The sequence below is a fragment of the Pseudopipra pipra genome, chromosome Z, assembly GCF_036250125.1.
Source record: "Pseudopipra pipra isolate bDixPip1 chromosome Z, bDixPip1.hap1, whole genome shotgun sequence".
Lineage (NCBI taxonomy): Eukaryota > Metazoa > Chordata > Aves > Passeriformes > Pipridae > Pseudopipra > Pseudopipra pipra.
The window spans coordinates 65,543,560-65,569,674 of NC_087581.1; the positions used below are offsets into that span (position 1 = coordinate 65,543,560).

The following is a 26,115-nucleotide window of genomic DNA, read 5'->3' on the forward strand; positions in this document are numbered from 1 at the left end:
CCTCTGGTGGACTTTGGCAGATGGAGAGACACTGGCCCAAAGCTGCAGGGCCTTCGCTGGTGGCAAGGGTCCTTAGAAAGCTTCTCATATCTTCAGAGCTCACACTCAGACTTTGGGGTTAGCTGGTATCTCGGCAGCACTAAAAACCTCCCTGGTACCCTGTGTGAGGAACTTGGCAAGTAGACAGCAATGCCCAAGATCAAAGGGCAGAGGAGATTTCCTTAGCCAGGTCACCCTCTCAGCTAACACCACTCTGGTCCTGTCCGATCATTGAAGCCTGAGACAGCTAGCTCATTTCCATGCTTTAGTCCCACCAGTCATGGGCAGCAGAGGCAGCTCTGGGCTGAGCCAGCAGCTGTGACAAGATTGTGACACTCAGTGTCCTCCACAAGTGAAATGCTGCAAATCAGTGTAAGGGACCAAGCAGAAGATCAAGCATGCCCAAACGATAGCTCAGATGCTGTTACCAGTTTGTAACTCCTCAAGACAGAGGACTATTTACCAAGGAGCTGGGTATCAACCTGAGACAGACTCTGGCAAAGACAGTGGGGGCGTCTCAAATGCTCTGAACCAAAGCAACTGAGGAAACAACAGGCAAGATAACGGGGATTGAAATCAGTAGAGCAGTAAGACCTGCTGACAGTGCCAAAAGAATGAGGCAAGAACTGTGTCCTTATCCAAAAGGTAATCCCAGCAAGGGGAGATCATGACCATTGACCCAGTGACTACCTTCTCACTAGAGACCCCAACTCTAGTAGAAGAGTAGACTGCACATGTGAAGTCATGCCCCTCAGGACACCTGAAGTCCTTTTGGAGAAGGAAAATCATGCCCAAGACTACATCCACCAAATTCTTCACAGGTGTTGAGCAGAATTTCAGAATCCATCAGCCTGCCCCAAAAGTACTCTTCATGCCTTGCTGCCAGGTTCCAGGCTGGGACATCCCAGGAGACTGAGGCACTTGCACAGATATACCACCAGACAGCTGTTGAGAAGCAAAGTCCATGGATGGAGCACAGGAAATAATCCAGCTATGGGTATGAATCATGGCTGCTTGTGCAGCAGCTGCCCTTGGCCTGCCCTGCCTTCAGGTACTGAGGTGACTTCTGGAACCCCTCAGGACACTTGTCTGAGCAGCATGTGCTCACATCTTCACCATGGAGAAGTAGAAGACAGGTCAGGTATTGATGCACTGATGATGTCCAGTGCTTCCTTTCACGTGTGTTGTGCTCCAGGCCTGTTTAAGCTGCAGAAGATTGCACGCAGGACTGACAGGGGACAAAGATGTCTTTGTTTGAGGTTACTGAGGGGAAAGATTCCTGCTGCTTGCAGCCCTGTCCACTGTAGGCACCTGGCTGTGCTAGTCATGAGCAAGTCATGAGCAAGTGCCATTCATGTGAGCACTAGTGCTTTTATATGCAAGGGCTGAGCTGCAGCATACAGAGGCATAGATCCTGCCAGCCCAACATCACCCAGGGCCAAAAAGGGGAGAAGAAGGGAAGCCTCATGACCTCTACCTGTTTGCAGCTCAGGGACTTACTGAGCCAGCAGTGTTTGGCCACCCTCCACCAATTTATCCTCTCAAACCCTATAAACCTTAGGTTACCCCAAGGTCCTGCAACAAGGTGAACTATAGATTAATGGCACATTCTAAGAAAGAGGGTGGGTGTGGAAATCAAAACCATCCTTTCTAAGGTTGGAGCTGGTATCCCAAGGTTTAAATTAATGCAGAGACAGAAAGCTTAATTTAACAAGTACTGTTATGCATACAGCAAGACTCAGCAAAGACAAGTGTTGGGTAGAAAGTCACCTGGTTTATCCACAGGTGCCAGCGCAGGCAGGAGGAGCTGCTGGGCTGCACAACCAGGTCAAACTGTATCCCAGCCACAACAGCTGGCAGTGGCAGCAGAAATCATCCTTGAGCATTTCATGCAGAGATAACCTCTGTTCAAAGCACCCCTGCCACTGACTGATACTCACTGCAGGTCTCAAAGAGGCCTGAGGGATTTGCATTAGACAAACCTAACCTCCGGGCCCAGCTGGCACCTTGTGACCTGAGTTCAGTGCTTTTCAGTACCCCTAAAGTTTGTGAAGCACAAGGGAAGTAGAGTAGGGCCCAGAGGACATGTAAGCTTGTTGGCAAGGTGCAGGTCCGCATAGGCTTTGCAGATATTCCTGCATCCACCATGTTTTAGTAAAGAACTACCCCACTGAATGACAAGTGACTAGTCAGCAACATGACCAGAGGAAACAGCCCTTAGCAAATAATGTCTGAAGCAAAACCAAGAGCTGGTGAAGACACACAAGAAAAGAAACTTGTAAAAACCTGAGATGCCCTTCCCTTCTGATTTCAATTAAAAATTATTTTCAGAATTTCCCACCAGGGACAACACCTTGGTTCTTACATTTACTTCAGAGGTGTTTATTTTTTAACAGGTCATTATATACCACATAGACCAAAGTTTATTATATACCATAGAGATAATCTGGCTATGGTTTGGTCTAATAATACATGTTTCAAATGCTTTTTTTAATAAACATAAGGGCAAGTCAGGAGGAAAGATTTTTAAGCTGTTGCAGAAAGCTCTAGGAATAAAAAAAATTTAAGTAAACTTGTTATTTTCGTGGTCTTGATTTAAAAGATAATGTCTGTAGCAGTAGCAAAAATCTGTATTTGTGCACACCCATGCACATAACAGTATGAGTAAATTACATTAGCAATACCATCTGTGAGGAAAAACCTTCTGCCTTTTAGGCTACCTTACCTAGGTGGCGCAAGTGCATTTTTTGAGATATTGTTGTAAGATTCCAAGTAACATTTTCTTCTCATCCCGCACTTTCAATGTGTGCAGCTCTCAGTGACACGCAGAGGATCTATCCACTCTTCCCAAAACCTCATTTCCACTTTGATTACTTCCATACTGTGCGGTTGGTCTCCACAGCTCTCTCCCAGTCTTCTACAATTCACTGAAGCTGGCTGACTTGTCCAGTTGTGCCTAAGGCAGAGCTGAGGCAGACCACGCGTCTCAAGTGAACAGAGGCTGGTGCTGCTTCCACCAGAGTCTGTGGCACCAGGCTGAGGACACTATGGGCTATGAATGCATCTTTCCCCTTCCTTTGCAAGCACTGACAGCTTGAAGGGTTGGGTTGTCAACCACAGGATGTTTAAAGGAGGCATAATCCACTGGGGTTCAATGTCAGTCTAAAAACACAGAGTAGAGCTCCCATTACAGCAGGGTCTGCTGCATGTTGTCAGTGCCAGCACTGCAGGCACACCTGGAATAAAGCACCACTCAGCAGGAAAGTGGGGCTGCAGGATCTGGCATTGTGTTAGGGAAAAGAAATTGTATTTATCTGAAGCACTTGACTCATCCTGGGTCTGTGGAGGACTGAGCCGCACAGGCAGGGCATCCAGCCCAGGGGATGGGCAAGCCTGGGAGGCAAGGGAGAAGGCTATCAGACCCCATTCCCAAAGGCAGACAGGGCATCTCTGTGTACTAGACCTGGATTTGGGGGAAATTAATGATTTTTCTAAAGAAAAACAGGTCATCTTTTGTGACCTAGTCCCTGTGGTTTGCAGGTTCATTCCCAGAGTGTCATAAGCCATGGGCAAAACACCTTCAATATTGTTGTAAAGTCCTACAGAAAAGACCTTGTCCCTCCATTATGAATAGGAGTCAAGAGACAGGGATATCAGCACAGGAAAACAGTAACTGTGGGGCAGACAGAGATGGCCACACACTCATCTTGGCCAAGCGTGAGGCCATCAGAAGATCCAGTCGTTCCCAGTAAAAGTCTCTGTAACATAGGCCCTGCCTGAAGCCAGGCTGTGGTTGGTTTCACACTGAGATGAGAGTTCCTATACAGAGCAAACTCACCTCTGGAAGGCAGAGTGCTGCCAGGGTCAGGCCAATCCATAGATGGCTCTGCTCAAAGCTAAATAAAGAGGAGAACGAGCTCCCAGCATTTCCCAGCCAGACAGGGAGACGCATCTTGTGCTCCCATGGATTTCCACGGGAACCAAACTGGAGAGACAACTCCACTCTCCCACAACCCATTTCCCATGTCTGAGCCTAAATCCCATGGGGTGATGTTTTCCAGCTTCCAGGACTTCCTCAGACCCAACACTCACCTGGACGCAGTGTCTTGGCTCAGTAACTGCAACGTTAAACACAAGCTCTCCTGGCAGGCTAGCCACTGAAGGCACCATGCCTTCAAAGAGCAGGCTTTCTTCCTGACCAATCTGCTTCAGGTACCAATGAGGGAGGGTTCTCAGTTCGTTATTTCCAGTGATTTTACTTGTACATAAAGATCTCACTCGAGCCTCCATTGGAAAAATGTGGAAAAGCCCTGCCTGGTTGAATCGTTTGCACCACATCAATTCCTGTCATGGTATAACAACCGATACTTCCTATGCACCCTCAGCTGTAATCCTGAACTGTACAGGACAGGGTGGGCTGAATGGGGAGAAGTACAGAAGAGAATAAAACTCCTCCGACATCTTCCAATCCATTACAAAGTCTGACTTTGTCCCCAAATGGTCAAGGAACTACAGCCTTGCTTCCTGGGGCAGATGGGCTCCTGCTGTGACCACCCTTCCCCCTCTGGTCTATCTCTTACTACTGATGACCTTCTGCAAGATAGGAGGGAAGGGAGGGCCAACCCTATTTTTGCTAAATCTCTTCTTCCTCTTCACTAGCAACCTCCTTTGGGTCCTGAGGCCCTTGCTCTGCTCTTTCTTTTACATAGGCTGCCTTGATCTGTTCCAGTTCACACAGCTCTGCCTCCAGCTCTTCCCTGTGCATTGACCGACGGTTCCTCAGCAGTTTCATGGGGAAGGGGTTTAAGTCATTGAAGGCAATGTTCATCAGCTTCCTACAATAGAAAACACAGGTCTGGTCAACCAATTTACTGGCTGGTAACACGTGGTAACAGATACACCAAGGGCATCCCGAGGCAGGCAAAGAGTAGGACCTCACACTTCAGCTCTCTGGGCTCAAAAGTCACCAAGCAGCAGAGGCTTAAAGGAATCACAGGCAATTCCTTCTCACACCAACCCAAGCAATACTTTAAACACACCTATACCACACCACCGTTTAAGGTACCAGTGTGCAGCCACCAGTCAAAAGACAGTGGATCAGATGCCAATTCTGATGGCCTCTCGGGGAGGAATATTCCTGATGCTGAGCTCTTCTGAACATGGAAATCTTCACCTCAGACACATTGCCATTAAAGGTTGTGAGTTGTGCTGTGTACCCAAATACCCCAACTACAGCTGAGTGAAACACAGCAAACAGTAGCACAAGTTCCAGTTGCTACAAAAAGGAGGCTGACACAGAATTTGGGGCTTGCTCTGCTGTAGCATGCCTTTGCCTGGGCCAAAAATATTTTAAGTAATGTCAGGAAGGGAAAGTCAAAAAGAGACAAACCGATCCATGTCCCATGGACCTCTCAATGCATATGCATCTCTCTTAATAGATCAGTGACAATTCTTGTTCGGCTGACCCAACAGGAAAGGAAGTGCAAATACAGGATGGAAGGTTGTCTACAACTCACAGCCCTACCTGCCATCCACGATCATTCTCGTGAAAAAGCGTAGGTACTGGTAGATCTCCACACTGTCATGAATTCTCAGGATTTCCTCCTCGTTGTATTTAAAAATCGCAAGAGCATAGCGGAAAATGACCTGGAGGGTTGAAATGTATTTGAGTTGACAAGTTTTAAGCAGCTGAGGGACCAGGCCCTGCTGGCATGAAAGATGGGGTCAGGCACACAGCACTGCAGCATAGGCTTGACCCTGGGATACTCCTGCTCTCAACAGGCTGTGCTAGGACAAGCCTAAAGAAGCACAGAGCGAATTTCAGGAGAATGACCCTCTGTAAGCTAATTTACAGCCCTAGAGAATTCCAGGACCTACAAAAGGATACCACAGGGATTTCACAAGGGGTCTCCAGTTCTCCCTATGCACAGGGGCAATGCAGGACACACATTTTCAGATAATAACTGCCTATCTTATGCTCCCTGAATCTGTCATACTACTTGTGTCCAGGTCACAAAACAGGAGATGCCATGGCCTATCAGAGAGCTGTTTGGTAGCACAAATACCTGATAAAAAGTGTCAAGGATACTCTGCACAGTATCAGGGCTTAGGTTTGCCTACTGGCAGCAAGTACACAGACAACACAGGAGACTGAGAGACATCAAGGCGTGCTGCCAAACAGGCAGGAAAGGACAAGGGGTTCAACCTCACACCTCTTTCATACATATCTATGTCCACTGCCCTGCCATCACATCACAGAGGTGGTGCAGATGTGAGGGAGGCCTAGAATGAGAGTTGTACCTTAGTTCCCTCATACAAGAAGGCATCCCACACTTGCAGAAGGATGTCGCTGACCAGGCTGTCCACAAAGGCCACCAGAAACCAGTTGAAGGTGATGAGTGACACATCAATCTGATACTGCTCAAAATGAGCCATGAGGCGAGGCAGCTTCTCGGACAGGAAGTCTTTGAAGACTCTCTGATCTACCTAAAATTGACAAAAAAGAAAACTACTAAGCCCTAGTCAACAGGAGTCCTAGTATTGAAGGAGGAGCTGTGCAACAGGACAGTGGCCCTTGCGTGTTGGGGTCATCACTGGTGCTGCCTTCTAGTGAACCACACCCCAAGAAGAGCAGAGCATCCTTTGTTTCCCAACCCTTCAAAATTACTGAGCAGTGTACTTGCACACTGCACCCAGTGCAAGGTGTGAAGCTGAAAAAGGGCTAAGATACAAGCAGAGATATGCACATTCTTCTCAGTCTAAAGGATCATATTCCTTCCTAATCTCAAAGTAGAGAAGAAAAATGCTGCCACATCTTCCTGCACCAGTCTTCCTGGGGTTTTCTGTAATACCATGAGCAACCAGTTGAATGACAGGGATTAAAACCTGCCCAGGTCTGAATGACTGCACATGGCCCAACAGAATGAACACCTAGAATGCCTTTGACTTTACAAGGAGGACCTGAACTCAATTAGCATCTCTTTGTGGTCCAAGTACTGCCTGTGCTCTGCTTCTGCCTGCACGAGCTGAAACCCAGAATGTACTTGGTGAGATCCTTGATACAGGTCTATAAAGGCTTCATGTCAGCGGAGCTGTGGTTTCTAGAGGGTAAGTGCTGAGGAGCAGGACCATGGTTAGGTCTTTCCCTATGCCATATCGTACTACTGCCCCAGCTGTCAGCCCACTTGACTGTGGCACTGTGGTACAAACTAGATGAGGTAATATGCTTTGTCTTTAAAATTTGCAAGAACCTTAAGTTTTCCAGCCAACTCAAAGCTGGAACAAGCCAATCCACAAAGTATCACCCTAGACTTTCCTCTTTACATGGATCTTGGCTACACTTTCAGAGACCAACCATGATTTCAGGAAGTCTTTCTAAAAAAGACTCTCTCAAATGGCCAGAGGGCTTTCTGATCTGCAGGGAGCCCCAAAGCAAAAACACACACAGTCTCTGATCATGAACTGAGGCAAGTACAGCGAATATAAAAATCTCAGTATTTTCATCCACCTGCACACGGCACTCCAAAGACAGAATGCAGTTTCAAAAAAGGTATCTTTTTTATAAGATATCTTTTTACCTTTATCAGAAGGGCTGCAGAATGGTGCCTTCTTCATATCAAAGTTTGCTGCTTCACCTCTACTAAGCCCTCCTTAAAATAGTAACTGTGGAATGAATGAGCTCCTTCTGACTAAGTTGACCTTCAAGGAGCAGTACCCAATTTCCTAGTGCTGGGGATCAATTTTGCTAGCACTTTTGTACTCTCAAGTCTACAACACCTCTGCAATAGAAAGGATTGCACAGTGGTATCACTGTCCCGTGAGAAATCAAACGCACCACAAGTTGACTGCTCGCTTTTAAACCTTTACTGTAAAGCACTGTGTGAGAGTCCAAGCAAATGTGAGGGTGCACAGCTCACCTGTGATGTTATCAGTGTGTCACTGTAGTAGTCTGCTGGCATTAGGTTCTCCACAATATGGACTAGACACCAGAAAGCACTTTCCTCATCTTCCAGGACCAGGAGAGCTACAGCTGCCAATCTGTGATGGACAAGACATGGTGAAGCAATACAACACTAGAGGAGGTGTCATCAGCCAGCACATGAACTGAAGAATACAAGACTTCTTTTGGCATGTCTTCAGTCCATCAGTATCCAAAATATCCAACGTATCAGGACAGCTGGACAGAGAGACAAGTGATCTGTTCTGCATGTTTCTGAAGGAACCATAAGGCTGTGATTTTCTTTCCCATGTGCCTCTGTCAGAAAATATGGAACTGGTGTGACAAAGCTGGGTTTCCCACCTAATGGAATTTTCTGTAAATCTGCTGAAGTTAGTAATGTGTTTCAATACAGGAAAGAGCTCACTCAGAGGTACTCCATATGCGATGTAGTTCACCTTCCCATACATTCTTTTATATCCCTTACCTCCTTTAGCTCTGATTTATCCCTTTCAGACAGACTGGAGAGATGACATCTAATATCAAGGGCTCTCTGGAGTGGAAAATGTCTTTCTGAAGACCACACAAAGAACAACAGAAATAGCTTATACAGATATTCCTCATGTGAAAAGCTCCAACTGGAGATTTTCTTCTTGAAGCTTGTGCCCGGTACCTTTTTCACTTGGTAGGACAATTCTAAGAAGTCTGTGTTTACCTTTCCTATAGCTGTCTTTGCCAAGTGAAAGAAGCTTTTAGGTTCCCTGAACTTTCTCTTCTCCAGAAAGAATCACCTCGGTTTCCTCAGCCTCTCCTTGAGTTATTTGCTGCACTTCCCTTGTATCTTAACACTTCATGACATTTCCCTCAACTCTTCTCAGCAAACAAAGGAATCACCAATGCTGAGTACATTACGACTTAAAGATTCAGCCCCAGCCTCATGCTGTTATTCTAGGACTGCCTCACCCTACCTCCTACAGCTGTTCCTTCCTATTCTGTAACTACAAAGACGCTAAACAAGTGCATCCTGCTGCTTGCTGGATCCCAGCAACAACTTTTTTGGCTGAAAAAAAGACACCAAATGCAGAATTCTGCAGGAAAATACCTAGAGCCAGGACAGAACTCCAGAGAGGCAAGCATCGCAGCCTGGAGTATGTGTCTACACCTTTTCAGTGCTATTCCACGAAGAAGCAGCATACCTGGCTTCTCACCTGTTCAGTCCCTGGCAGTATCCAATGGCAGGATTGTGCCAGGAGAATGCCAACAATACCCTCCGGAGCTTGGGAATGAGCTGGGAAGTGGGAGAGGAGAAATGCTTGTTGTTGGTCAGCGTGCGGGGCAGGTCGAGCTCGATCTGGCGGCAGGCAGGGTGCTCAGTGCTCCTGCTCTGCTGCAGCAGCCGCTGGTAGTGGTCAGGCAGGCGGCTGCAGTGCCGGCTGACAATCCACCTCCACACCCGCTGCCGATGCTCCACTGGAATGCCACTGCGGATCAGGCTCTTCAGCTCTGCAGAGGGGTTCAGCTCTCCAATGCTGTTCCACCTGTCACGGAGGGGCTTCTCCACAATTTCCTGGCTCCGCAGTTTGTTGGACTTTATCTCCAGGGCTTGGATTTTGGCCAGAAGTTTCCAGTCCTCAATTTCATAGTCAGGTACAGTCATAAATCCATACTCATCATACTCACTGGGGGAACACAAGGCAGTGGTTAGTTCAAATGACAGTGCTAGTACCTCTGTCAAGGACACTGCCTGGGGTCATGCCAGCTACAGCCTGCTGCCACATTCCCATCACCCATGCCAGAGCACAGGTACTCCTCCTTCACTTCCCTGGCAGCAGCATGTGACAGCCTGCTATGCCCACTGTCTCAGAGCCTTGAGGACCAATGGGAGCCTGCAGCAACAGCATACAACCTTAGACTCAACTGTAACTTTGCTCTGAGCTGTGGCCCAGCCTCATCAGACCTCTCTCACAGCTCCCCAGCCCCAAAGGCTGTATCTAGCTCACCCTGTGTACCTTCTCCCTACCATGTCCTAGGGCAGAGACAGGTCTGTAGGAATGGACTGCAAAGGCTTTGGGGCATCAGACCAAAGAAGAGAGATCCACAGTCCTTTCTGATGTCTCCTGGTACACAGTGAAAATCTCCTACCAACTGGAACACACCAGGAGTGCTGACAGTACAGCTCGTTGAGGGTTTGTGCACCATCCATCCACAGGGTGGGATACTTGTAAGGTAGCATCATATTCTTGACAGAGGGACCAAGCCTGGCCTAGGGGTCTCATCTCCAAAGCTATCTGCAGAACCTGCGAGACTCATTAAACAGATAAAATGGACACTGCTACAGAACAGGAGCACTGACTGGGCAGGAAGGTATAAACACAGCAGTGCTGGTGGCAAGGCTCTCTGGAGGTTTCTAGTGCAGCCCACCTTCACTGCAACGCTGTCCCCAGGATTAGCACAGGGCAATGCTGGGAGTAGAAAATCCCTAAGGACAGAGAAGCCCCAGCTACCAGGTGGCCTCTCCTACAGAGAAAGTTAATCCTGATGTCCACTATTCACCTCCCAGGCAATCCATGGCTGTCATCACTTGCTATACTATCTGCCACCGTAAGAAAAGTTTAGCTGTACCATCTTTAACTTCCCCTACCTATGGTGATATGCTGCTATCAGATATTCATGGTCTCCAAAACACCAAACTAAACCAGCTTCCTCAACTTCCTCTGCTATGTTGTGACTCCAAGCCCCTGCTATAAAAATGTTTCCAGATCTCTCTTGCCTGCACATTCCCCTTCATAGACAGGTTTCTACAAGGGTGTTAATATTTCCAAGCTCTTGACTCTTACCTTACAGGGTTCAAGTTAAAACCTTCTTCTGCTTCTTCCTTCACATCCCACTGGAGCGATTCCTGGATGAGATTCTTCACCAACTCAGCATGGGAGCTGGGCAGGCCAGGCACAGCCTCCTGCAGCTTCCTCAAGACTGTCAAGTACTTGCTCTCCATCTGGCAGTTTCTTGCTTGCAGGCAGGCACACTGATGGGGAAACAAGAAGTAAAAAGCTGGCTCAGTGGCAGTTCTTCCTGCATTGCCACTGCTCTCTACTGGCCTGGTCTGCACATAAAGCAAAGACTGCTGAACAGCAAAGCCCCAGAAAACACATCCAGTAGTTTTCTACAGTCAGTGGAACTGCAGATGAGAATGAATCACCTTGGTCTATCAACAAGCACATACTGCAGGACCAGCATGCAACAGAAGTTGCTTATTGCATGGGAGACCTACTACATCATCACTTACTTTAGCACTGCATTACACCAGTGGGTGGCCATATTCCAGCCAGCTCAACTCAGGACACAATCCAAGAGCAGCCACTGCATCTGAATTCTCTGCAGTCTTTTTCCCTGCCCCTCACACAAGTTGTGTACACCACATTGAGCTGTGCCCTGACAAAACACACCACTCCTGAGACCGAGCTATAAGCATACCATTTTCAGGATACATGGCAGCACCACAGACCAGGTGTCACATGCCCCTCAGCACCCCCAGTCCCATGGCACTGGTACACATTGTTTCTCAAGCACAGGAAGCCCAGATGAGTTCAAACACCAGGACAGTACCTGACACCACCATACTCCTGGGCACACAAAGCAGAAAAAATGAATGATGACTGTTAGCCCACTCCACAAGTGAGGGACTGAGGCCACAGAGGTGACAAGACTCACCCAGTGTCTCAAAGGAAGCTCAGTGAAGACTCCTGTTCAGTGGAAGCAGCAGTGGAAAACAAGAATGAAACAGAAACCACGGAGAGAATTAGGTTGCATATAGAGGGGACAGGAAGAAGCATGGGAGACTTTCATACTACCACTTTAATCAGCATGTTGCCTCACACTGAGCATGCTGGGCTGGTCCAATTACTTCCTTTCTGAAGGTTATGGCTGTTTCAGGATCAGAGAGGGCAGTAAGTTAGGAGGCAGGCAGGGTTTCTAAGAACTAGAAAGCAAACAGATTTAAGAATGGCAATAACACTTCAGAAGCACCTCTTTGCCCTGTTCCAGAATCCACAACTGTGGAAACATACCTGTGGTGGTGCATCCCCCACCTCAGGCCACACTATGATCTCAGAAATGCTCATTAGGCTTCAGCCTTGATGAACGGGACCTGGGCTAAGCTCCTCTTGAGCTTATCAGAAACACTGTCTGCTCCCAGGAATTTCTGCTGTCTAACAAGCTCCTGGTTTTTAATGAACAGCACCGGAAACTTATTTTTCTTGCAAACCCAAGTGGAATAACATTTTTGTTACCAAACTTTCAAAAAAAGTTACCAGCCCAAATTGCAGCCAGGATGGAAAATTACTATAACTAAACTATAACTAAAGCCCACTCTCTTGTGACCCTATGTGAGATCCTTTGAGCTCTCCCAGACTGCAGCAGCCTGTGACCAGCAACCTCCCTCTGAGTGGGGCACGTCTCAGAGCCAGACAGCTCTCAAGTTTGCTGTACTTGGAGGACCACCACCAAACGACAACCACAGACCCTGAGCTGATGCCCCCACTCCTTGAGGCTCCACTCTTTGCCTGTTGAGAAGCTGCAAAGTCATCCAACATGAGTACTTCACTGAACTCGAGGGGAAATTTTCACAGGTGTATACCTTGTACATACTCCATAGGTGTGTGTGTGTGTGTGCAAGTGGGAATATGCTACAGCAAATGCACTATGAGTGTTGCTCTCCTAGATTCTTAAGTACCATGGATTTGTAAGGAAGTTAGGCCTACAAGTGGGCTACTGCTGTGCTATAGTAAATTCTGTATGAACCTTTTATTAAACTAAACTATTGATTAAGTACTGCTAAGCTTAACGCTATTAAACCTTTAGCCCTAAACTGTTAGTCAAGTTCAGGGCTCAGTTTGGCAAGGGGTCCATGCTGACCTTTGTGACTCAATGGGAGGGTCTCCCTTATTCCTTTTATCCTTACCCTTTCCCGTTTTTCCATCTCCAGCCTCCACACAGATCATTTTTGATTGATTTTAGTTTTAGATTTATCGATTTTAGGTTTTAGTACTAGTTTTCCTCTGTGTGCTTTAACCATCCAGTAAGTAGTAGAGCAAGCCTTGCCAACAAACTTCATCATGCTTTCACTTTAATATTAAACCTGCTTTAGCTGATAGCTTTGCCAGTGATTCTTTAAGCAACCTAAAACATTCATTCATGACAATACCTTAAAAACCAAGGAAGTAAAACCTCGGCAAAACCCACAGAACAAATGCCAGCACACACCACCAGCCCTGGAAGTGGTTCAAGACCAAAAGGTAGGATTAGACAAGTCTGAGAGTAACCAGGTTATGCACACTTGCAAGGCTAGAAAAAAAAATAAAACTTAAGAAAAACATAAAAACTCTGATCTAACTGCAGGACCTGAAGACTGCTGCCACGTGGCAATGCCAGGCCTAGCAGAGAAACCATGACTAGATGGAGCCAGGACTCAAGTCTGTCAGTCCTCAGGAACCTCTTCTGATTGCCTACACAGTGTTGCTTTTCAATTTGTGTACAGAAGCATAGCTGAAATGCAGAAATCTGGGTTAAGTTTCAGCACCCTTAAGACTGAACTTTGCAGGTATTTTACTTCTATTGCAGAATGGAAATGATCATGTCTAATTTGGGAACAACACGAAGCAGAAGAAATATCACACTAAAAAAAGACATTGGGAAGAAAGCTCACTCCTGGCAGATCAAAATCCATTCTAGTGTCAATTTCGAAAATAAATTAGTAACAGTTCACATCAAAGGAAGAAGGTCATTTTGCCTTACCTTCATCAGAAGAGCTTTTTCATTCTCAGCAGCACTTGTCCAGAGTCGAGTAACCTGGTGGATCTCCGAATTGAGAAACTGATTCTGGGTTTTGTATGCATCTAAATCATCCTGCCATGAAGCAAAACAGTCATACAAGGAGAGTTCTTGGGGGGCTTAAAATCCCTCCCATTTCAGGGACACCAGGTTATGTTAGGGACAATAAAGTATCTCAAAAATTTTGTGTTCTGGGGAGCAGACAGGACTCCCCAGGATAAATATTGCCTACAAAGGAAACCAAGGCACAACATTAAATAGGAATGTCATGCATCGTCAAGACACTTGAAAATGCTGAATTTGTGTATATGCTTAAAAAACACGGAGACATCCAGGTCATATAAAGCTAGAGAAGCATCTACATAAGATATAGAATATATGTGCTTTGTTTGGGTTTCATATGGTTGGTTGATTTGTTTTTGGTTTGGTTTTTTTGTTTTTTAAAGGAAACAAATCTCAGCCCCATGGCTGCCAGCAAAAACACTCTCCCCCAAGTGGGGAGCAAGTGGCTTTTTGGGCAATTCTCCACCTCACACTAACTGGTCATTATAACTCTGCACATACAACAGGATGGATCTGAAAGAACCAGGATGTATTGGGAAACTGTTTTCAAGAAGGAAACACAGGGGAACAAGTTAGTGAAGGCAGCAAGTGAGACTGCAGCCCTGAAACAAAAGAAAGCAAAGAAAGAGGCAAGCACTGAATGATGATGCAAAGTCAAACAAAACAGGCTCTGAGCTGAAGCTGACCCAGAAGCTTTTTCAGCACTCTAATGGCATCAGGTGAGCCCCTTCCAGCCTTTCTCCTTTGAAGGCAGATGGAACAACTAGCAGAAGCATATTCTGTGCTTCCCACAAAAAACACCCTCCCACTGAATCTGAGGGAACAGAAATGGGAGCCCCCAAAAGACCTCTCACACACCTTTAGGTGCTCAATCTCCTCCTGCTGCTTATACAACGTCTCTGCAGTGACAGTGTTGTCTTCTTGCAGGGGGTCAGAGAGCTCTCGGGCCATCTGTTCTGTCAAGGCCATGATGACTTCCTGTTTGGCGTGGTTCTTCTCCATCAGAAGCTGAACGTGTTCCTTGAGTTCCTGGATGTGGCTGTCTCTCAAAGTCAGTATCTGCTCCAGTTCCTTCTTTTCTTGTTCAAGAGCTTCCAGTCGACTAGTCAGATCTGCTATTTGTCTCACTTTGTGGCGCACCAGCTCCAGCCTGTCCTTATCTTCTGCTGCAGTGAGATACATGTTAGATACTCGCTTCTCCTGCTGGGCTGCCTCCAGAGCTTTGTGGAGAAGTTTAACCAGCTCCTGGAAAGGGAATGCAAAGTCATCACATCACAGTGCTGCCCAGGGCAATGGCAGCACAGACAGCACAGACCCAACAGTGAAAGGTCCTCAAGATCTTGAAATTGACTCATTTCAGAAGGAAAACGGAATGCAGAAATCTTAAAATCACATTGACACCATAGTAAAGAAGTTCTGCTCGCAGAGCTGGGCCTGAAATGTCTCTGCAGCAGGTTGCAGATGATTTGACTTTATGTGGATTGTAGCACAGAAGCTGCTGCTCACACTGTCTGAATTCTGGCTTTCCTACAATCATTCCTGGGAGGCCCAGCAGAGAACTTGGAGATCTGGTCAGCAGTGTGGTAAAATTGGGAGGAAATAATGCAGTCTGCATCCTCCTGTGCTACCAGGAGGTAATTGCAGTATCCATTTTAATCTTCCCACTGCCAGAGTCCTCCCTAGCTCCATCCTACCCGAAGGCATGAAACCTTGCTCCAGCAACACATTGCTGATTCAGGCTTTGCCATCTCAGACACTTAAAAAAGCAAATCAAGGATGCAATTGACTGCCCAAAGTGGGACCTGGCTCTCCTGTCTCTTCTGCTGGAATTATTACCAACATCATTAGTGGAGAACCTGGCATTCCTCCCCGTCTGTGAAGAACAGTTTCATTCATGAGAGACAGCCCTTGCAGTGACTCATGTCCTGACTTCTCTAGTCAAATCACATCTTAGTGGTGGTTCACTGTTCAAAAAGAATGACTTCTTGTTAACAGCACGACTCCACTTGACAGTTCTTGCCAGCATCACAGTACCTATTCAGAGTTGTACTTCATACCTTCAGTGAGCAATAGAGATGCACAAGCAAGACACCAGCAGAGCACACTTGGATTTGTTTTACCTCCCTCTTCTAGATGGCTGCACTTCCTAGTAATGGCTGGAGGTCCTCCCTTGTGCTGGGCACAATCAAGCACACACAAAGTGGTAACACCAGGAGCTTCAAGTGGTCCCATTAGTGCCCACTGAGCACTTCTCAGCCTAAGACCAACGTACAGGGAGTCCCTGCAACCAGCCTCAGGGCCCTGCCCTTAGAAGCAGTAGTTTCTTCACCACACTTACCTTCTGTGACTTGACTTCCTCTGTCAGCGTCAGGATCTGTTGCTGTAGAACACTCACTTTATCCATTGGGTTCCTCTCCCTGGACAGTTCTTCATGTGAGCCTGGGAAGCCACTGTTCATCCACCTGGCTTTCCTAATCCAGTTCAGCCTGGACTCCATCCTTCCATCCTCCAGGGTTCCTTCCTTAACTGAAGAGAGATAGGTTTAATTTACATAGAAATGCTTTGCTACTCTGGACTCCCAAGTCTTGCTTTGGGGGATTCACTTCTGCAGAGAAGGCTGACACACAGGACAAGGAAAATTGACCTGCTGGGAACCACAGGATTGAAGCTGAAACAGTGGGGATCAGACACAGGTATGCCCAGAATAAATGAAGCTGTGCAGTTTTATGGTACCTGTTAACCCACACTGCACCCTGCTCATGTATCTTGCCCACAGCAAATGCAAGTTAACCACCATGGAGAGGTAAGCATGCAGTGGAGCTGCTCTGCTTAGCCTCTGCTTGTGCAGCAATTCTACCTCAAAGAAATATGTCTGGCACCCTGGATTTTGGGGTTCTTTGCCTCTACAGAAGGTTGCAGAGGTAGAAGATATAGACAGATGCAACCTGAAGCAGAGCCAAAAGAGCCAGTCTTGTGGCAACAAGACAGGAAGAGACTTGAGACAATATGATAAGAGTCTTCATATCCCTTGACATCTTGCCACCTTCTCCTTCCCATTCCTGCTAAGTCCTGATTCCTGCTAAAAGGCATCATGCTCAGACCCGCTCACACAGCTCAGTAACAATCACCTGCACACCCTGCCTCCACTTCTGCCTCTTGTTCCTCATCCAGGTTCGAAGGATGCTCTTGGAATTCATCGAAGCTGAAGACATTCTCATTGTTCCCCCAGAGCTGTTTGGAGCCACAGATATTGTAGACAGTGTTTCTGAAACAAGAAGAGATCAAGACAGGCTAGTGAACAGGAGAAGCCATGATCACTGCAGTCAGTGCACATTCAAACTACTCAATGCCTCTACCTCCCCTTAATTCCCACTTCGCCTCCCAAAACCTCTCTCTTTCATGTGCTGAGAAAATGAACTCTTCACAGCATTGGTGGATCTGAGGGGAGCAAGGCTTAAACTACTGTAACTTTTGTACACAAAATCAGTACCAGCACAGCAACATAAAATCCAGTGATCTTTCCCCATGTGCTTGAGCCCTATACATAACAGATGAAACAGAGAGATCAAAGGTAACAGCAGACCAACAACATCTGTGTCTCCCCTCTCTTTCTCCTTCCCTCTCTTCCTCCCTTCCTCTCTCTGCCCCTTCCCTTAGCACATGGTAGAAATCCCCAAGTGCCAAGAAAAGCTCAGCTACCTACAGCACAGCCAAAACTTGGACGAGGATCAGATTTGAAGAAGCCATGGGTTCTGTGCTCCAAACCACATTTAATAAATAACTTTGCCACAACAAAGTCAATAGACTAAATGGAATAGAAAGATTCAGGAACAAATTTGCAGTCAGACCCAGAAACAGTTTGTTTCAGCTGCTGTTATCAGACATTGTCAAAAGCATTAATTGTCAAAAGCACTTTACAGCATCATACAGAGCCACAGATGTACAAGTATTTTGTGTAAAACCTATGCAAAAAGGTATGCATACAGGTCTTTTCCCTTCTCCTCACATGCTGCCCATCAGCTAAAACAAAATAAGCCCCGTTTTGAGGTCTGCAAAAGACTCAGTGTTTGCTACTTTCCTAACTGTAAATGAAGGTACCATTTAGATACTGTTCTTTTGCCTTGCTACTGGCCCCAGAGCAGAAGAACAGACGTTACTGACATCAGAGAACATACTGGCGCTTAAGATCAGCAGACCTTCGACCTCTGTTGTCTGCAGTTAGTACTCATCTAATGCAATTTTCCTGATTTTCTCTACCTCGTGCTGCAGTTTGTTTTTCCCCTCAGACTGCAGAAGTTTAGGGATCCAGACATGTTACACTCATGAAGATCCAGCCTGACAGCGAGAGAGAGCCCGGAGAGATGTTTACAGAACGAGGGGAGCAATACAGTTTGAAGCTGAAAAGAGACTATTGCTAGTCAGGCTCACAAAAGCAAGGCTGATGAGTTGGGGGGGTGAGGGAGGAGATAATGTTTGCGTTACTTTTAATCAAAAATTAGTGAGTAGGAGAAAATGCATAGCCTGCGAAATAGTACAGCTGATTGTGATACTCACTGGTCCCATGGGGGTCTTTCCTCCTATGGGCATCAGATTATAATCACAGCAGTGGTGGTAAAAAACAACAGGCAACCTCCCAAACAAAAATATTTGGCATGTGGCTGGCTACCTACTACACCTGTGCCACTTGCACATTTTTTTGGTTATATGTAAATAAGTGATTAGGAAATACCTACTGAGATATTGATAGGGTTGCTTTTGTGCAACTGTACCTGCCCAAGGCTTGCAACTTGAAATCCAGAAGGAGGAGTAGCAAACTGTGCAGTCAGGCCATATTACAGGCTCAAGAACCTTTTCCTTGGAGCTCCTGCTTTAGAGAATGCACTACATTCAAGGTCCTTTGAAACAACTGGAAAGTGCTAATGGGCTTCTATCACTACCTACTGAGTCCAGCTCAATCTGACCACGTGCCCTTCCACAAGTGCTGTGCAGATGCATCACAGGCATGCAAGGCACTGCTTAAACTGAAGAGAGTTTAACCAAGTCCTAGGTCTGCCACTAGGATCTTTGCTAAGAGAGCAAGATGATGTGAAATGCATCAGAACTGGGGTATGTGAAAGACCCTCTGGCAGGAAGTTTACTTTAGCCTGGAATATCCTTAAAAAGCTGATCTACAGTTCTTCCACCTAGGCAAGAGTCCTGTTTCAAACAACACACGACAGGCAAGGAAGGCACATAGTGGTAGACCAGCATGTCAACAGCACTCTGCAATCTAGTTCTCTTCATTCACTTACTGTATCTCTGTCCAAGGGTGCTTAAGGGAGATGTTCTGCAAAGCAGTAGATGTCTGGGGTGCAGGCAAAGATGCTGCCTTTAAACCCACTGCTTCTGTTGGTGTTTTCACCAAAGGCAGAAAGTCATCATTGTCAACCACATCTATGTAAAAACAAAACAGAACACAAAACCAAATGAGAAAGACGGAATTCCATCGGACTTTGGCTCCTTCATGTAACCTGAGAGGCACGATATTTTACTACGGGTATACATTCTATGTTCAAATGGTCAGGTGGAACTAGGACAGCAGAGCAGTCTTCCTTAGTTTTCCATCAAATTACAGAAGTTTCCATGTACAAATACAATCATCTATTTGAGGACAATAATGTGATGTCAGCCACATATATAAGAACAACTAACCCTAAACAATTAAACTTTTTAACTGCCTAGAGAAATAAGTAAGGGAGACTTTGCCATTCTCTTTCCACATCCCAAATCATGTTTCATAGTTTTAATGTGTGGGTAACAAACTCTCCACAGTTTGTTACCAAATTTTTCCCTGCTGTACCAAAATGCCAAGGTACCCAGAACCTTTCAGAGCAGACACTTACTAGGGAGGGAATTTGTCTCAAACAAAATGTGCATCTAGTCATGACTAAACAGGTGGACACCCTGTTTGTACCCTCCCCTGATCCACCCATCTGTGTACCACCACTTCCAGGAATGAACATCTTCATATCACTGCTGAAAATAAACTTGCTCACTCTAAATTTCACAGGCCTAGCAAGAGGAAGGGAATATACCAAATGTGTACACTTCAGATGTGTGAGGAAAATCAAGATAGAATTCATGATCATAATAGCTGGACATCTCCAAACACATGCTGTGGATTTGGAGGCAGCTTATTCACTTTCATGCATAATAAGGCAGAAGTTCCAAACATTGAACAAGCATTGATAGTTGGCACCTGCATTTAAAAATCTGGCCAAAACCTCTGCCCACTTACAGATGAGGAACACCATCCATGGAGGGTGTGCTGAAAGCAACAGAAAAGCTGACATACTCAACACCTACTTGTTCTGCCAGCTAGAGGTTCATTCACAAGCTGGGAGCTGCCCACAGGAAATCTGCTCTTAGTGTTGCAAAATTCCCAACGTCTCATTTGCAGCTGCTGCAGCCAGTACATCATTGCCTGCTTGCTGATTGCCTAACATAAAAAAAAAACAGGAAAAGGAAGGGAATAATCTCATCAGCATGAGACATATCCTGAGGGGATGACCACTACTTTGCTACACAAGTCAGCAGAAATAAAGGCCAGCTGCATCAAGCCTATGCTGAATCTGTATCCTCTGGTCCTAACCCCGATCTGGGAGGACAGAGCAAATCTTTAGTATGGCCTTAAGTAGCAGAAGCTCAGTGGACCGCTGACCTAACTTTAAACGTGTTTTGGTTTACTATGCTCCAAGGCTAAGCAGAAATGTCACAATTATTTTAGACAGGAATCACCCACAGAGCTTCTTAAAAGCAACTTTCATGGAGATAAAAATCTAGCAAAGATTTCTGCTGGAACAATCATTTTAGACAGGGGAGTTCATTTCAGTTCAGTACATTACGTGTGGACTGCGGGACTCCCCAGCTGCTTTAATTCAGCACACAGTTCAGGTTTTATTCCTATTCTGTTAAACAACAGGCATCTCATCTCAGGTTTTATTCCTATTCTGTTAAACAACAGCCATCTCACACATATTGCAGTCCCACCCTTGCCAAATCAAGCAAGTAATTTAGGTCCAAATGGTAACGATCCAAGCTGGGAGGACTAAAGTGAAATTCAAGCTAAGAGATGCCTTAGTAGAAATCTGTCTGTCCTGACTGGGAATGTTTCATTACAAGAAGATGCTGCCCCTTACCTTCAAAGTAAAAGCTCTGCTTGGTGTTCTGATCTCAAAAATCCCTTCCCCGTTTTCCATTTTGCAGTCAAAGCTGGCGCTGGAGAGCTCGATAGACCCCAAAGGGTTAATGTCCTGGGCAGTTCTGTAGTATAGTAAGTGACATTTGTTTTCATCGTAAAAGAACCAGCGAGACTTCCAGGTCTTGATTGGCCCCTTGATGCCAAGCTTATTTAAATAGCCACAGAGTTTTTTTCTGGATGTTTCTTTGCTAGGTTTCAGCTGTATGTTTTCCAGTTCTCCAGGAGAGGAAAGCACATCTTTGTCTTTCACTGAGGCTCCATTTCTGCTGTTCTCATCTGGATTTGACTCCACTAAATTTCCTAGAGCTGCAAGGGGACATGCTCCACTTTCTGGTCCTTTCTTCATCTCTTTCAGGAAATAGATCAAAATGGGAAATTCTTTAGGTAAATAAGTAACAGCAGATCCTGATTATATCATCATTACAGAATCTGAAGCAAATAAAAAAGAAGGAATAAGCTCACGTCTAGCATACAACAAAAAAACACACCCTAGCTTTCAAACTACCCAGCTGAGATCTCCAACTCTACTTTTGGTTGTTGGTCCCTGCCTTCCTGTGCTCAGATGACCTCTACATATCTGCTTTCTTCCTTTTTCATTTCTAAATTAGCCTGGACTAGCAACTAAGAAACAGTAATAAAAAATAATCTTTTGAGTGAAAAATAAGTACAGCCTGTGAGCATACAAAATCAACAGCAATAATGAGGGCATTCGGGACTTAAAATGTTAAGGAATGGTTGTAGAAAACATGGCAAGATAAAAAGCTCTGGGGGTAGGCACATACTTAGGTCAAGGGGTTGGAGGTAAGCGTGTCCTGGTAATTACACTGAATGTTCAACGAATACTTTAAACTATGGTGTCTGGAGAAAAATCCAGCCTTATGCAGCATCCTTTTAACTAATTTGTGTCAGCTGAATATTTATGTTAAAAAGCCTGTATGCTATGTGTTAGTTCTTCATCCAGTAGGATGGAATCATATGATCAATTATGCACCAGAGAAAGTAATTCTGTGATCCTTGCAAAAGAGACTTGGTTGCTCAGTGGCCAAAGTAACCACCTGGGTCCCAGGGGGAACACAAGGTGCAAAAGAGAAAAACATGCTGGAAGGGATCTGTGTAAATCTCTAGTTCCACTTTTCTCTCAGAGAAGGGGCCAACTTAAAAGCTGTAGCCAGCTGCTCAGGTATGCATTCAGATGAATTTTGATCATATGTAAGGATCAATTCTGCCATGCTTCTGAGCATTTTTTCAAGTGCTTCACCATATGACAGGTGTGATTTTCTGCTCAGAGCTGCAAACACCCACAGCTCCTCTATAAAGAAAGCTAACAACACTCCAGAACAGTATCTACAAATAACTTTTTGCATTTTTTTTAAACTTCAGTTTCAGACACTAACATATCTGAAGCAAATATGTAAGCAAATAAATTGTTGCAGTATTGAGTTAGTGGGAATCTAACTGCAGACACAAAACTATTAAACACAACATCCAGCTGTATGACAGCATGTGAATGGAGATAATACAACGGAGCACACAGAGATGTTGCCCAACCTCACACTCTGAGGAACGACTTATCCTCATGACTAAAAGAAGGCTTACCCACCCTAGCGCTTGCTAAGCATCATCATGTTTATTGCTGCCAACTCCTGTTCCCACATCAGCTTTATAGACAACAACTACTGATAATGTTCGCTCTTTTTGGAAAGCTACTGAAATTCTTTTAGTTGACTCCCATGGCCGGGGATCTTGGTGCTGAGCACATCCACAAATGCCAACAACAAGCACCCTTTGTGAAGGTGTTGCCTCAACTAAGGTTCTGTAACACCCAAATGTTTAATTTCCAAGCTAATTTTGCCTGGCACAAATGAACTATCATCAGGAGGAAGTAACACTCTCAACTCCCCTGAACGGACCCCGGAGCTTTAATGGCAGTACCGACTATGTCCTGTACAGTCAGAAGACTCCATCACATCTCTTACCAGCATGATGGTCCACACCATGAACAGGATCAAGTAAGCATTTCAGGTTCAAGCACCAAGTTACAAGGAGTCATGTCAGATCTGTATTGCAAAGCCCTCTAGATAAGACCTCACCTCCTTAAGAGAAGCCGAGAGATGCTCCTGGAAGTCACCGTCTGCTGGCATAGAGCTACTGCTGCAAATACCACCAAGCAGGTAACCACAGCCTCCAACAAACCCAACAGCAACAGAAAAGCGGCTTCTGCTCCAGGTTTTCTTCGGTCCAGTCGTTGCCAGGGAACTGTCTGAAAAATATATTTAGCAAAAAGCTGCCTTAACACTGACTCATCAATGAAAACAGAACAGGGTGAACTGCGCACAAACCTCTCCGGAGCTGCGGCGTGAGCGGCACAAGGCAGCCCCCTAGCCCCTCCCCGTGCCTCTGCCAGAAGCGCCTCCCAGCCCAGCTGCACCGCGCCGGGGCACCAGCGCCGGCGGCTGGAGCCTGGCACGGCGCTGACCCTGGCACCGCCTGTAGCGGGCAGCGGCGGGGGAGGCAATCCGAGCCGCCCTCTGGTCGGAGGATTTTGGGGGCGGGGTGGTGGCGGTGCGGGAACGCGCAGCTCCCTCCGGGAACACCTGCGGCCGCCACCCTGCGCTTCCTGCCGGGCCGGTCCGGCGGCGGTGCCCGGCGGGGCGGGGCGGGGGGGCCGGGCCGGGCAGCGCGGCGGGGACGCGGAGGGGAAAATAGTAATAAAGAAGGGCGCTTCAGCTGGTTGGGGGGGAAGAAAACGATTCACCAGGGGGATGGTGCACATGGAAAGGAGTCAAGGCTACAGGGGGACCCGCAAGTCCCGTCTGCTGGGAGGGATTCTCCCCAAGCCTCCAAAACCAGCGGGCGGCGATGCAGACCCGCTGCTCAGCGCACCCCGCAATCCGAGAGCCACAGCTGTGCAGTCAGCTGGAGCAACTGAGCAAAGGCAGGCAAATTCCAATGGGTAAGAACAGTGGTAACTTGGTGCCGCGGGAGACGAGGCTGATGGGATCAGGCTGGGCCAAGGGGTCTAGACTAAACCCTGAAAAAGCTTCCAGAAGAGATACTGCAAGGAATAGGGGTGTCAAAGACCAAAACAAGCAGTGCAGGTCCTGGGGGGGGGGCGGGGGGCGGGGCAGAGCGCAGGCAGATTCACATGCTCTCTGTCAGCTGCCTTTCTTCCTGCTAGAGTTGCCAGGCCCTGATGGGCTTGGCAGGTACTGGACTGGCCTGGGAAGGCAGTTCTTATGCGTTTATCCCCAGGATAATGAATCTGGATGGCTTTGACTTTGTGTGCAGTGATAACTGAGCCTTGATATCACCTGTTTCTGTTGGTCTCAAGAAAGCCCTCTTTGAGTTTAGCCAGCTTTACAGAGTTTTATCACTGACTTTAGTCAAGTTTAATACCAGAAGAGAAAAAAGCAAACCTAGGTGTCTGATGGGCTGTCTTTCCACTGGCCTAAACCGCCAAACTGTAACACACATGAAGCTGATTATAGGATGTAAAAGCTACAGATTTCCATAGCCAAAACCGATTTGTCCCGAACTTGTCTTGCCTCAGCATTTGGCTATTAGACTGGATCACAGAATCACACAAGAATCACTGAATTGTTAGGGTTGGAAGAGATCTCTAGAGATTATCTTGTCCAAACCCCTTGCCAAGGCCAAAGTCACGTAGAACAGGTTGCACAAGAACACGTCCAGGTGGGATTTTAATGTCTCCAGAGAGGGAGACTCCAAGACCTCTGTGGGCAGCCTGTTCCAGGGCTCTGCCACCCTCAACGTAAAGAAGTACTTCCTCATGTTAAGATGAAACTTCTTATGTATTAGTGTATAGCCTTTGCTCCTCATCCTCTCACTGGGCACCACCAAAAGGAGTCTGGCATCATCCTCTTGGCACCTGCCTTTGAGATACTTATATGTATGGATGACATCCCTTCTCGGTCTTCTCTGGACTAAAAAAGCCCACTTTTTGCAGTCTCTCCCCATAAGAGAGAGGCTCCAGACCCCTAATTATGTCTGTGGCCCTCCACTGGACCCTTTCCAGTAGCTCCTTGTCTTTCTTGTACTGAGGTTCAGTGCTGCTGGAATTGAGCTCCACTAGGAAAAGGGAAAAGCATGAAGGCTATAAGTGTGCTTGCATGAAGTCCGTCTCTCCCCTGAAAGCTGAGCTGCATTCTGCCCCTCAGTTGCACCTGGAGGGAGGTGACAGAACATGACAGAAAGAGTGCCAACAGGGCAGCACTGGCCTGTGTGAAGGCTGGCCTGGAAGTGCCTTAAAAGTCTCAGCTGGATTTCCTCAACTGGTTAGTGCCAAGACTGGCTGCAAAAGAATCATCCTGCTTCCAGTGTCACTTTATACACTAGCACTGGCACAGGCACTGGTGAGGCCACACATTGAGTACTGAGTTCAGTTCTGGCCCCTCACTTCAAAAAGGACATTGAGGTGCTGGAAAGTGTCCAGCAAAGAGCTACAAGGCTCATGAAATGTCTGGAAGACATGTCTTATGAGGAACGGCTGAGGGAGCTGGGTTTGTTTAGTCTCAAAAAAGGATGCTCAGGGTGGACCTCATTGCTCTCTACAAGCACGTGAAAGGAGGTTATAGCCAGGTGGGGGCCAGTCTCTTCTGCCGTGCCTGCAGGGAGAGGATAAGAGGAAATGGCCTTAAAACTGAGGCAGGGGAGATTCAGATTAGATATTAGAAACACTTTCTTCCTTGTCAGGGTGGTCAGGCATTGGAATAGGCTGCCCAGGGAGGTGGTGGAGTCACCATCCCTGGAGGTGTTCACGAGGTGTCCGGACCTGGCGCTGGGTGATGCAGTTTAGGGTTTAAGTGGTGACAGTGGCAGTGCCAGGCTGACGGGCGGACTGGGTGATCTTAAAGGTCTCTTCCAACCTTGGCGGTCCTATGATTCTGTGATCCTGTGTGCAGCCACACAGAGAGCTGAGCAGCTGAGGAGTCAAAGCACTGTTTTTGCTGTCTGAGGCACAACCCCAGGCGACCCGGCCCGGCACAGA

At 46.7% G+C, this 26,115-nt stretch overlaps 1 protein-coding gene across 5 annotated transcripts; it reads right to left on the reverse strand.

The window, feature by feature from the left end:
• Positions 1 to 2,405: 2,405 nt before the first annotated feature.
• TBC1D2 (TBC1 domain family member 2) lies at positions 2,406 to 26,057 on the reverse strand. 5 transcript variants are annotated; one of them, XM_064641967.1, is made up of 15 exons: positions 24,524 to 26,057; positions 23,198 to 23,367; positions 21,046 to 21,453; positions 20,213 to 20,345; positions 19,159 to 19,300; positions 16,996 to 17,132; positions 16,206 to 16,393; positions 14,726 to 15,112; positions 13,769 to 13,879; positions 10,813 to 11,000; positions 9,184 to 9,654; positions 7,956 to 8,076; positions 6,340 to 6,525; positions 5,564 to 5,685; positions 2,406 to 4,874 (listed from the first exon to the last, which is right to left on the reverse strand). In XM_064641967.1, exons 1-15 carry the CDS (start codon positions 24,579 to 24,581, stop codon positions 4,673 to 4,675), a joined length of 3,024 nt encoding a protein of 1,007 aa, XP_064498037.1. In that variant the 5' UTR covers positions 24,582 to 26,057; the 3' UTR covers positions 2,406 to 4,672. The 5 variants fall into 5 exon arrangements, 3 of the variants coding, with proteins under 3 accessions (XP_064498037.1, XP_064498036.1, XP_064498035.1); XM_064641966.1 differs by lacking the exon at positions 24,524 to 26,057 and having other exon boundaries at positions 21,046 to 21,536; positions 23,198 to 23,438; XM_064641965.1 differs by lacking the exon at positions 24,524 to 26,057 and having other exon boundaries at positions 21,046 to 21,455; positions 23,198 to 23,437.
• Between the last annotated feature and the right edge of the window lie 58 nt (positions 26,058 to 26,115).